The sequence below is a fragment of the Zalophus californianus genome, chromosome 16 (genome assembly GCF_009762305.2).
Source record: "Zalophus californianus isolate mZalCal1 chromosome 16, mZalCal1.pri.v2, whole genome shotgun sequence".
In the NCBI taxonomy this organism is placed as follows: Eukaryota; Metazoa; Chordata; class Mammalia; order Carnivora; family Otariidae; genus Zalophus; species Zalophus californianus.
The window spans coordinates 31,010,773-31,024,506 of NC_045610.1; the positions used below are offsets into that span (position 1 = coordinate 31,010,773).

The 13,734-nt window shown below is 44.0% G+C and overlaps 1 protein-coding gene across 1 annotated transcript in view; it reads right to left on the reverse strand.

Moving 5' to 3' along the window:
• HLF (HLF transcription factor, PAR bZIP family member) overlaps window positions 1–9,166 on the reverse strand; it is an 87,094-nt gene extending 77,928 nt beyond the window's left edge. The window contains exon 1 of the mRNA XM_027624945.2: window positions 9,148–9,166. Coding sequence (XP_027480746.1) covers window positions 9,148–9,157 — 10 coding nt within the window. The 5' untranslated portion in view covers window positions 9,158–9,166. The remainder of the gene's footprint in view (window positions 1–9,147) is intronic.
• Window positions 9,167–13,734: the final 4,568 nt, after the last annotated feature.

Genomic DNA, 13,734 nt, shown 5'->3' on the forward strand with positions numbered 1-13,734 from the left:
CTCACTCCTATCCTTCCAACCCCAACCTTGTACCTGGCTGGGTGGTTCCCTGTAAAGGATTAAACGCGCTAGTCTGATAGTTTCCATTTTTTTAAACTTGAATTCAATTTGAATTTTATCATGGGTCACAAAACCCAGAAGTGCATGTATTATGATTTATGGCATTCTACTAAATCAGGTGTTAATCTCATCAGGCTTCACTGATTTGAAATAAATAATGGGCCACTTAACTGCCCGAATGCTAAAATATTTCAACGCTATCTTGGCACAACTTAGTGCAACTTTTTGGGAACATAATTTGGTCATGCTTTATTAAAAGTTACCAAATATTTGTATCTTTTATACAGTCATCCCACTCCTGGGACTTATTTAGAAGTGGACACGTAAAAGCATTATGCGCAACTATGTTCATTAAAGACTGGCTTAGAATAACATAAATGGAAACAGTACACATTCTAACCACATGCACGGCTAACACAATTATAGTAAAGGGCTCCTTGAGGGAAATATTAAGTAACTATTAGTAGCTTCCTTTGTTTGGAACCCTTTTCCACCCCCTCTGCCTTACTTTCCTGCCAGCTAACTCCAACTTAGCCTTCAAGACTCAGGGTACCCACGCCATACTTGCCCCCCCCCCCCTCCGTGCTTATGTAACACCTGGGCACACCTCTGTGAAAGGATTTCTAGCCCGTGCCATTGATTGTGCTTGTCAGTCTCCCCCACTGATTGCAACTCATTGAGGCGGAGTCTGTCCTTTGTGCAACAAGTTAAAAACCAGAAGGGGCGGGGGCAAGAAATAATATTATTCCTAATACAGAAAACTCAGGCTTCAGCTGATTTCAGTCTGCCTTCCTACCGACCCCACCCCTGCCCCTAAACACCCAGCCCCAACAGCACCACGGTCACCTCTTCAGTCTCTTGTGGAAGGTGAGAAATCTGCTTAAAATCCCTCTACGGGGAGTGTCTTTTGGGGGGCAGTGGGCAGGAGTTGGGAAATGGGAGGCCTATGGAATATTCCTGCAAAACTCCAGGAACCGCTAACATTCTTTCACATTTCCTTCCACAAAGTTTGTTTCTATGAATGTCTGAGTTACCTTATATACAAATAGAGACTGCAAACGGTCGGGGTGATTCGGTTTACACAGAAACGCGCCGCGCGTTCCCTCCTTTCAGGCAGCACTGCTTCAAAGAGCAGGAAAGGGGGCTCAGCCCAGTGCCGGTGTCAGGGACTTGAGGTCGCTTTCCTCGCCCATCTTCTCCAGCCGGGCTCCCGGAGGCTCCGCGCCGCGCTCCCTTTTGCCCGCCCGACTTCTGAGCGGAGCGCTCCGGAGGGAGGAGAACCGGCGAATCCTCGCGGGCTCCGGGCGCTCGCGGACCGGGGCCCGCCCCCACCCGCGCCCGGCCCCGTCACGTTGGCTGCAGAGCGCATCCCGGCTGCGCCCTGGCGGGGAGGCGCCGGGGGTAGCTAAGGGGAGCAGGTCACGTGAGAGGAGGAGTCTGACCTACTTTCCCTGGCGGCAGGCGCATGCGTACCTGCGGGGTGCACGCCTGCCGGGAGGCTCACGTGGAATCGCACGTGCCGGGTGCTCCCCGCCCAGGGCTCGGGGCGGGGCGCACGCAGGGCGGGGCCGCGTGAGGAGACGGGCTGGGGCTGCGAGACCCACCAGTGTGCCGGGAGGGAGCGGGGGTAGAGCGTGCGGATCCCGCAGCCCTCCACCCTTTACTCGCAGCCTTGGAGCGGTGTTTCGGCGCCCCGGGGGGCTTCCCACTAATTCATCGAATTCAGTATTAAGGCAAAAATTAAAACAGAGTTCCTGCACATAAGCCCTTTGAATCAGCAATTCCACCACTGGGAATTTGTCCTACAGATGGGCTCCCACTTCTGTGAAATGTCACTCCAGGAGGGTAATCGTTACATCACTGTTTGATATCACACGCGATGGGAAACGGTCTGTCCAACAATAAAACTGGTCAAATTCATGGGAACATAAATTATGATTGGGCGTATTTGGAATTCTCTGCAGCTGTTAAAAAGAAATGGACAGCTCAATAGACATTGATATGGAGAGACCTCTAAGATCCATTCGGTGATCCAAGAAAATTTAAATGGAGCAGAACAGCATGTATGGGATGCTGACATCTGTATGAACAGATACACATATATGTTTGTAAATGTATAGAATAGCTCTGGAAATATGCATAAGAAAAGGAAGGTATGTTGGATGACTGAGGGGTGGGGGGGAGGAAAGAGATTGTACACTTACACACTTTTGGAACCTTTACATTTCGTACCCTGTATGCTTAATTTATTTTTAAATAAAAATTTTAAAAATGAAGAGTTATTTAGCACTGACTCTGTGCTGGGCATCAGGTGTGATGTAAATCATTTCCTTCTAGAAAGTTTGTCACATACAGTATCTGCAGCATTCCTATTCTGTTCAGCTTGTATCTTAATGTTTCAGGCTTTCTGATCAACTCTGATGAGAGATTTTTTTTAACTTCCAAGATGAACAACCCAATAGGTCCTCTATGTGGTTAAGATACTCTCCAAGTTCAATCTCTTCAAGGAAGACATCTTAATTAGGGGACTCTCAGCAACAAACATTTGTACAATAAAGCCTACACAACATTACTGCATTGGTAATTACCCTTAGCTCTCCCAATTACTCTGTTTGTATTGCAACTATTACTGTCATTGTAGTTATTATATATGTGTCAGTTATAATATATTTGATTGCAAGTAACAGAAAATCGAACTAAGTGTCTTGAACAAAGTTCCTTTAATTGAAGTCCAGGGTAGGGTGGACTTCAGGAATAGTTTGATTCAGCAGCTAAACAATGTCATGAGGACTTGGTTTCTTTCCATTCCTCTGCCATGCCTTTCTTTCATGGTGTGAACTTCATCTAAAGCTTTGGGAAGGTCTCACTTGGTGAAAATGCTTCTTTCCTAGAGGCAGTAGCAAACATCTCATAATTCATTGGCCTGAGTTGGATCAAGTACCCATACCCGAACTAGTAAGTTGGGGAGAACTAGAAAAAACAAACAAACTGGGTTTGGATGTTGAGGAAGCAATGATGATGCCCCTCACATCACTTCTACTATCACTGCTATCACTATTACAGTTGACCCTTGAGCAACACAGGGGTTGGGGACACTGGCTCTCCGTACAGTCCAAGATCCACGTATGACTCTTAACTACTAATAGCTTACTGTTGACCAGAAGCCTTACCAATGATACAGTTGATTAACACAAACTTTGTATGTTATATGTATTATATACTCTATTCTTACAGTAAAGTAAACTAGAGAAAAGAAAATGTTAAGAAAGTCATAAGGAAGAATACATTTATAGTACTGTACTGAATTTACCAGAAAAAAAATTCAAGTATAAATGAACCTACACAGTTCAAACCTGTGTTGTTCAAGGGTCAACTGTATTTCCCCCCTTCCCAGGTATGGATTGGGTGATAGTCCTTGGCTTGCCCCACATTATGCAGCCAGTGCATTAGCATTTTCCCTATATACCTTCCCAGTGAGGGAGTAAAAGCATCAATGAATTAGGGGAAATCTATCTCCACTACTAGGAAAACAACTTGAGTTATGGTGAGCAATAAAATTTTCTCACTTTGGCAGGATCATATAAAGGAAGTGTACAATCACCACACTTATGTGCTATTTCTTCATCCACCCCTCCTGTAAGTATCTGACTCCTACTGTATATATATGGACACACATGGCCTCTTGGAGAAAAACAGAAGACATTCACCACCAAGACCCTGGCCCCAGAAGGAATATGGTCAAGTCAGGCAGATAAGATAGACGCTTGGAAAATGTTAAAATAATGATATGAGACAGCATGTAATTAAGTCCTACGTAGATGATAATGCAGTATGGCAGGTATTCACAGCAGAGGGAGACCACATAGGCAGAGATTGCTGGAACAAAATAGCAAATAGAAGAGGGCCTTGACAGAATGCTCAGATTAGGTAAGATAAACAGGGGAGAAGAGAAGGGCTGTATAGATGGTCAGACACTATATGAGCTAAGGCGTGGAAGTCAAAATGAATCTAGTACTCTCAAGATCAGAGACCAGACTTACTGGCACGGGGTGGGAGATGATGTTGGAATGTAAGGAACCCTGTGCTGCAGGTTTATATCCCTTGTGCATACAGAGGCAGAGTAATTATTTAAACTGCACTGACTCTTGCTCCCACTTGCTCATCCTTTCCAAAGCTCATCCAGTTATATGAGAGAGTACTTAAGGGTCTTCCACATGTGATCACACATCAGTTAGCCAATTACAGTCACCCTACGCCAGGTTCCTCCTGTCCTGCCCTGGTCCCCCTCCTATCATCTTTTCCCAGGAAAGAGGGATGAAAGGTGGCTCACCACCACTTGACTGGTTATATGGGGAAGAGAGAGAGGAGTCAAGAGCGATTCCAAAAGTACACACCGTGTCTATTGCATGCCATGTCAGCGGGGTATACATGACACACAGAGCATGCCCGTCACTGGCATGTTTGTACTGTAAGGGGAAGGATCTCCTCCAGCACACTAGGTGTTCAAATACTCCACAACTGTCAACTCAAGATCAAGGAGTACTCCCCAGGGCAGAATCTGGACTAGCATGAGGCAAATGAAGCCTCAGTTGCAAAATTTGAGGAGGCACCTACTCTTGGATCTCACAAGGGCAACTCTATGGGAATGGCGTGCCATTGTCTTTGTTTTGTGGTCTGGAGAGGCCAAAACTAGAAACCTCAAAGTGTCCATCTGAGACTTTTAGACACATAGCATTTTAAGGAAGGTTTAACAGTTGTTAGTGACAGATGTTGATTTTGAATGACACCCATATATTTGTCTGTTTTTTTCTCTATTTCTTTCTTGTGAAAGTCTTTTTTTCTCATCCTTTTTTCCTAAAGCCTAAATCACTACAGACTTTGAGTTACAAACTAGATATGCGAATGTGTATGGAAATATAAGTCATGTGTTCATCTGATAATTGAACATACATGCATGAAGCGCCTGCAGGAATAGACTAGGGATGCATTAGTTGGGACTATGAAGATAATAAACAAAAATCAGTGGAAGGCTTGCTTTCCAGGAAATCTCAGCCTATTAGGGGAGAGGGTCTATAAGGACAAGACAAGCTTGTCAACAAATAAGGGTAGTAAACAAGTATAAAAGTTTATTAGGATTGGGAGAACTTAAGAGTGAATGGGGGACAAATACCACACATCTCCGGTGAGCTTGGTCTAAAAAGACAGCATTTAGAGGCACCTGGGTGGCTCAGTCGGTTAAGCATCTGCCTTTGGCTCAGGTCATGATCCCAGGGTCCTGGGATCGAGCCCTGCGTCGGGCTCCCTGCTCAGCAGAGAATCTTCTACTCCCTTGTCCTGCTGCTCCCACTGCTTATGCTCTCTCTTCTCTGACAAATAAACAAATAAAATTTTTAAAAAAGAGAGAGAAAGTGATTGGCTATCTCTACCATAGAGGGCAGTGTGGGGGAGATAGGAGGAAGTCAAGAAAGGGCGTCAGGTAGGATGTGATATCTGACACACGTCTTCAGAGGTCAGGCCCCTCATAAGCCAGGCATTGTGTTAAGGAGTTGGGGTAGGGAATGGAGAGTTATTAAATCTCAGATATTAAAAAAAAAAAATTACAGTCCTCTTGGGGACAGGCCCGAAGACAGAAAATTGCAAAAGTCCTGAGAAGTGATCAACAAGGATTTCTGCCCAGTGTGTTGAAGGGACAGGAGAAAGGGCCAGGTGCCTGATGTGTGGGAACTGGGAGACAAGTTTGGGGTGTGACAAAGCTACCCATTCTCCTGGTATAGACAGCTTAAAGATTACTGAGCAGGCTTGAGCATATTTGCATAAGGAACCAAGTTTTTCAAGGGCTGGAAACTCCCATTTTCTTTCCTTTTCGATGTTCAACACTGTAAATTCTGATGCCCGAGATAGTGCTGACTGATACTAGGAGATACAAAAGGATAGCAAAATGTCACAGTGATGGAGAGGTGGTGTGGTTGGTGATAGGGCCCTGATGGTCAAATTGAGGATGACACATGTGTTCAAGGCTGAGCCATCTTATCACCAAGGGAATATTGACTTAAAATAATAAAGAAGTATTTCCTGCTCATACTACATATCCGTTGCAGGTTGGCATGGACTCTGCTCCATCTTGTCATTGTTCTCAGTTCGGGACTGAGATAGAAGGAAGAGCCATTATTTGAAAAATTGCTCGTCTTGGCATAGGGAAAACAGAACCCTGCCGGGTCCTGCATCAGCAATGTTCCAACAAATATTCCAGCTGGGAGGAGCCGGCCATTGCTTCCAGTCCCAGCCCATTGGCCAGAATTAGTCACGTGGTCCCACCCAAACACAAATAGTTGAGTGCGCGCAATTCTAGCCGGTGCCAGGAATGTAAGGGAGTTGGAATACTTGTGAATTACTACTATGCGTGTGGCACCCTTTTCCTTGAGCTGGCTTGCCAAATTCAGGCTCCAACGGACAAACTGGAAATACTAGGAATGATATTGATGGTAATAATAATAAATAATATTTCTCGAGTACTTGCTACTGTATTAGAATCGAGGTAGACACTAGTCTAAGCACTTTCCCTGTAATAATTTAATTCTCCCAACAAGCTAGAATCACAGGAAAGGTAATCCTAGGGCAGGGAAGAATAACCTGGGAGCAGCAAGTGTAACCTTAGAGTCATAGAGATTTTTATTATTAACAGTAAAACGAATCTATTTTATAAACCAGTTCTATGAAGTGGAACATACTGATTTCATATATTTCATCTATCTATCTGTCTATCTATCTATCTATATCTACTTTCACTTTGTAAAGGATGGATTCGGTGTGTAACAAAACCAGGGAAGTGTAAATTCAAAAGCATGAATAAATGAACTAGGCACTATTTCTTGTACTCCATTGTCCACAGTAATAATAGTTACTTTATCAGTTCATGCACAACATTTTATTACAGGCTATCCTTATGCCCAGCAACCACAGGCTCCTAGAGGGAAACAGTGATTAGAATGCTTTCCTCCATATTGGCTCAGGGATCAACCCCAGAGAGGCCAAGTCAAGAGTGCTTACTGTGAGTTACTGTTTGCAGAATTCTAATCCAAGAGACACCCGGAAAAGGTGTGTATGTGTGTGAGAGAGACAGAGACAGAGAGACAGAGAGAGATCAGGCATGCTTCTGTATCTCTAAGTGTGTTTTCTTTTTATGTCTGCATATTTTGCCTGCTATAGTTTGAATGTTGGTGTTCCCCTAAATTCATAGGTTGAAATCCTATCCCCCCCCAAATTGTATTAGAAAGTGGACCTTTGAGAGGTGCTTTGGTCATGAGAATGGAGTCCTCAGCAATGGGATTAGTGCCTTTTAAGAGAGGCTGCAGAGAGATCCCTAGCTCCTTTTACTGTGTGAGGACACAGCCAGAAGGCACCTGCTCTGAACAGGAAGGGGATCCTCACCAGAAGGCCACCAGGCTGTCACCTTGATCTTGGACTTGCCAGCCTCTAGCACTGTAAGCAATGAATTTCTGTTGTTTATAAGCCAACCCATCTGTGCTGTTTTGCTAGAGCAGACTAAGACAATGCCTAACTATTTATAAGCAGCTTATTGAGAGTCTCCCCTTTATATTTTCTCTATTTTCACAGCCCCCAAAGGGAATTACTTACCAAATATTTTTGAGCAATTGCTGCTGATTTGGGAAAAATGTTTTATGAATTGCATGCAAAAATGGTAAAATAATAATAGCTAACATCTGAGAGCTTATTATATGCCAGGCACCATGCTAACTACTCTATGTGCAATCTTTTTTTAAAATTGAGATGTTTATTTATTTTTCCCTTAAAATTTTTTTTTAATTTAAATTCTAGTTAGTTAACATACAGTGCAACATTAGTTTCAGGAGTAGAATACAGTGGTTTATCACTTATATACAACACCCAGTGCTTATCATAACAAGTGCCCTCCTTAATGCCCATCACCCATCTAGCCCATCCCCCACCCACCGCCCTCCATCTACCCTTAGTTTGTTCTCTATTATTAAGAGTCTCTATGGTTTGTTTCCCTCTCTCTTTTTCTCCCCCTCCCATATCTTCCTCTGTGTTTCTTCTTAAATTCCACATATGAGTGAAATCATATGGTATTTGCCTTTCTCTGACTTATTTCGCTTAGCATGATACATTCTAGCTCCATCCACATTGTTGCAAATGCCAAGATTTCATTCTTTTTTTAATGGTTCAGTACTATTGTACATATATACTACAACCTCTTTATCCATTCATCAGTTGATGAACATTCAGGCGCTTTCCACTGTTTGACTATTGTTGATAAAGCTGCTATAAACATTGGGGTGCATGTACCCCTTCAAATCTGTACTTTTGTATCCTTTGGGTAAATGTCTAGTAGTGCAATTGCTGGATCATAGGTTAGGTCTATTTTTAACCTTTTGAGGACCCTCCATACAGTTTTCCAGAGTGGGTTGCACCAGTTTGCATTCCCATCAACAGTGCAAGAGCATTCCCCTTTCTCCACATCCTCACCAACACCTGTTGTTTCTTGTGCTGTTAATTTTAGCCGTTCTGACAAGTGTGAAGTGGTATCTCAGGTTTTGATTTGTTCTACGTGCATCCTTACTCATCCTCAAAAGAACCCTATGAGGTGAGTAATGCTATCCACTCACGTTGACAGAGGAGGAACTGAGGAACAGAGAAGTTACAGTACTGGTTGCCAGAACCAGGGTCTTACCTACTGCAGAGCCCACACTTAGGAACTCTCTACCAGCCTGCCTTTGCAAGCCTTCCTTTTGTCCACCTGAGTCTGGCACTGTGTTCTAATCCTGACCTATCTTTACAACTTATTGTCCTCTACCCACTTAGACTTCCTGCTGCTGGCTCTTCTGTTGTTTTCCAAACACCTCCAGGTTGATTCTCCTGACTTTTCACTCATGGCTCATTCTGTCCTCTCTGCCTGGTTGGGATACAGAGATGAATAAGATACTATCCCTGCTCCTGAGTATCTTGCAGCATGGTGACAAGGTAGGCATATAAACAAATCGTTTAGATGCAAAGCAGGGTAAACCTGATGCTTTATCAGAGGAGGCATAGAAGGGGACTCGTACTTACGGAGAGTCATTAGATGTGATGGAGAAACGACAGCTTTGATCCAGCCACAGCGCTAGGTAGTGAAAATGGAGGGATTAATAAAACAGGGTCCTGCCCTTAAGCAGCCCCACAACCAGTAAGACCTGGGATGTTGGTATGTAGTCTGTCTGTGCACACGGGGGATCATGTTCCTGGGTGGATCTCAGGTTCTTCTCCTCCACCACCTTTTGCTGCCCTCAACTCCCCTCCGTGTTGGGCCATCACTGTATCCACATTATGGGATCAGAAACTCAGATTAGGAGGACTCCTCAGTGACTGTCTCTCTTCAGTGGCTTTCAGATTGTCCTGTACAGCCCTTTCAGGTTCCCAGGGGCTCCAACAGAGGCAGGTGGAGGTGAGTCAGTGGGACAAAGAGAAATACACAGGAAAGATTAAGCCACATCCCTTTTAATTTCAATGAGGACAGCTCTGTTTTTATTTGTGTTCATTTTCACATAAGATCTTACTTAAAGGGTTAGGAAGCTGGAAGAGGTTTGGGGGGGCATTGATTTTATTTCTACACAGAAGAAATTGGGAAGAAAGGGGCTCTTCAACAGATCAGAGTCAGAGAAAGCTAAGACAAGAGCCTGGGTTTTCAACTTTGGGGCCACGGCACTTCCCACTGGGCCACACTGCCTCACTGTGCAGAGGGGTACGTCTGCAGGGGGCCCCCAGTTTCTTCCTAAAGTGATTGGAGACAGGTCCTGTGAGGGGTTCACTTTGGGGATGGAATGGAGAAGTGTGGAAGAGGTTTGTGGCTACTGCTTAGCACCTCTCCCTGCCTGCAGGTCAAGGTGGTGTTAATTTCTTGTGTAGAACACGAGAGTGTGCTAGAAAAGAATCCAGAAATGGGAAGGTGGCAGGAATTAGTGTGTTTTGAAAGAGAGATTGCTTAAGAAGTGTCCCAGGAAAAACTGATGTAAGCAGCTTTTCCCTGGGCACCAGGAACTCAGGTAGCTTTTAGGATAATAATGCATCCTTCGTTTGTTTGCTGACTGCCCTTGGGGGAAATAAAAGTAAATCAGCCATTGGCCGTGCCATAAAGAAGCGTATAGACCAGGGGGGAAGTTAAGGCATTTGCATTTGTCAGTATAACAGGAGGGGGAAGGAAAGAGTACCATAAGAGATAGGAGAATGTGTGCCCTGTGGGCTAGCCATTTGTGAAGGGAAAATCACTGGCACTCCTGGTGCAGGGCTGCTTTGAGCTGGCCCTTGAAGCCGAGTAAGCCATCACGAGATGGGAAAGAGCACTCCGTCCAGAGGACACAGCAGGAGACAAGGCACAGAGACAGGTCATCACTATGTCTGTATGGGGAGTGGGGATACTTTAGTCTGTCTTGCTTATACACTCTGAAAGGTGGTTTTGGAACTCTCCCATTCTTTCTAGAACTTGAGGGGATGTCCTCAGGTGGCCCTATTTCCTGGAATGCTGTGGGCCATAGCTGACATAGTAGCTTTTGGAGGATTTAGATTTGGTGCGTTATGAGAGGAAGCCGGGATTGGGGAGAGACAGCCCAATTCCAGGTGATACAACAGCTCATCTTCTCATCCATTCCTTCCCAGAGGGAGAAGGTGAGAGCTGATGATCTGTGGGGCCAAGCAATGAGTCTGGAAAGGTGGCAGGCAAAATGGAATTGCCTAAGAACTCTGTCCCCACGTCTAACTTCAGCAAGCAGCTTGGAAACCAGCCTGAAATTACCAGGAGTTACTAGCCTTCTTCAGCCAGTTTGAGAACAGTGTTTAGGGTTCCTTTGGCACTTCCCCAGGCCAGCCACCTGACAGAACTCACAAAGGTGAGAGGGGAGAAGGGAGATGGGAGAGGGGATGAAGCATGGCAAATGGAGGGCTACTTCCTCTACCTTAGAGAGAGGGTAGAAACGTGTCAAAGGTGGGGAGTGTGTGATCAGGTGGACAAGGGTCTTCATCCAGAGAGCCTCAAGCTAGAGACACAGCTAAGTGGACATCTTTGGGGGTCAGTTGTGATAATTTATGTTTTCCTTTTAAAAAACATCTAAATTAGCATGGAGTCATACATAATATTTTCTTAACATTTAAAAACAAAAATCCCCTCTCTGTACTTTTAAAAAGTTCTCACATGCATTCTTCAATGAACCTGCTACAGAGTAATATTCATTCTCATGATCAAAACACCTTAATAGGGGTGCCTGGGTGGCTCAGTTGGTTAAGCGACTGCTTTCACCTCAGGTCATGATCCTGGAGTCCCGGGATCAAGTCCCACATCGGGATTCCTGCTCCACGGGGGGGGGGGGGGGGGGGATCTGCTTCTCCCTCTGACCCTCCCCTCTCTCATGCTCTCTCTCTCTCAAATAAATAAAAATCTTTAAAAAAAAAACCACCCTAATATATTATAAAGTACAAAAAGGTAGCAGTAAAGTATGAATCAATGTCATAAACACACACACACACGTATAGACACACACAGAAGATGAAAGAATGGAAAAAAAAGAATGAAGATACATATACCTTTATGCTTATCTGTCTACTCCAAAATTTCTGCATTGAGCATATCTTTGTATTCAGCTAAGTTTTACTTTTGTAAAACCAAGGGAATTCCTTCCCTTCTTCTTCCCTGGGAATAAAGGGGGAACATTCATTCATAGGATATGGTTTCAAGTCTCTCCACTTTATTTCTCAAGATACACCAGCATGTTCAATACATAGAAGCCGGTACCTATCTCAAGATGTGGTGTGACTATCACAGAGCACGCAGAGAGCATCAACAACCTCTCTAATTTCTGGCACCATGAATATGGCATTATGACTCAAGTTTACGGTGGTGTTTTGTTAACCTGTCTCATGGTGAGACCATTTGTGTTGTACTTCTAGCAAACTAAGGGCCCACATTTTCCTTATGTGTACCAAGATTGGTGAATGCTTCAAGCATTCTGTCCTTAAGCTTTCTGTGATCAGAGAAGGTGCTGGTATGGGTCCTGGAGACTGGGCTCAAAGGTGCTAGAGTATAAACCAGATGGGGTCAAAGCAGGGGAAATGGGATTATAGTAGCAGAGGGGAGCTCATGGTCAGAGCCAAAGGGCAAGTGTTTGGCCAATGTCAAGAAATGGAGCAAGGCATCAGGAGCCTTGGTAACAGACTGGGTCAAAAAATGAATTAGCTCTGGGGCACCTGGGTGGCTCAGTTGTTAAGCCTCTGCCTTCGGCTCAGGTCAGGATCCCAGGGTCTTGGGATCAAGCCCCGCATCAGGCTCCCTGCGCCGTGGGAAGCCTGCTTCTCCCTCTCCCACTCTCCCTGCTTGTGTTCCCTCTCCCGCTGTGTCTCTCTCTGTCAAATAAATAAAATCTTAAAAAAAATGAGTTAGCTCTGACCTTGGGAAATAGGACTCTAGACTTGTGCTCTTGGAAGATGTCAGGGACTGAGTTTTCCAGGATATTCACTGTGCAGCTTGGAAATGGTTTGGTCGATTTAAAGGAATTTAGTTGGATGGAATATGTGATTAATATGCTGAACCCAAGTTCAGCGTGCCTTGATACTTATCTCTATTAAATTCAGTCTTGCTATATTTGGTCCATTTTTACAGCTCAATAAGAAATTTGTGGGACCTGATTCTGTCACCCATGTGTTAGTTCTTATTTCTAACTCTGTCTGTGATCCACAGATTTGATCATTGTGTATTCCAGGTATTCATACCAAATCCATTGAAATCCATCACCAAAGACCCCTGCTGCATCCTCTGGGGATTGTCATTCAATCATAGGCCAACTTTCCACCACTTTCCTTCTTGTCTCTGAGGATAACCTGAGAGACCCCATGAAATCCTTTATTGTAGAACATTTCCCCAGATCCATCGGTTTAATGACCCTAACCAAAAAAGACATGAGATGAATTTGACAAGACTTGTTCTAGTGAGCAGATTATATCTTGTCTTAGCATTTTCCCCTCCAGGTTAAGTAAGAACAAGGGTTCTAATCTTTTCCTGATACCAGAAAGGAGAATAATGAATTGCAATAAATAGAGTGACAATAAGCTAGATTCATCTCCAGTTGGGTGATATACAAATTTCCATTCCCAAATATATTCATTCCCAAATATTTTTATTGTTGTCTAGAGTCACTTTGCCTGAAGATTCCAGCTGTCTGGATATCCAGGCACATACCCACAAAATAACCTTATCTTGGTACCAGATCTGGTCTGGGGCCCAATAATTAGCTTTGTTGGTCTAGACTCTTCGATCAGTCCTCGAGAATTGAACAGATCCAGGAAACCCGACCCATGACAAACATACATTCATTCAACTAATTCATTTATTCATTTGAAAAAAAAAATGCTTCTTTCGTATCTACTTGGTGATTGGCACACTGGTTCTGAACACTAGGATACAGCAGCAAAGAAGATAAAGTCTCTGTCCTCATAGTGTTACATCAGTGGGAAGAGGCAGATAGTAAATAAGTAGGCAAATAAATAAAAAATGGAATTTTAAATAGCTGTAAATATCATGAAAAAAATAATGCAGGATGGGGGATAAAGAATGATGACCCTGTGGCTGATGGACAACTGATCATATTAATATATTCATGTGTAATATGGATTTCC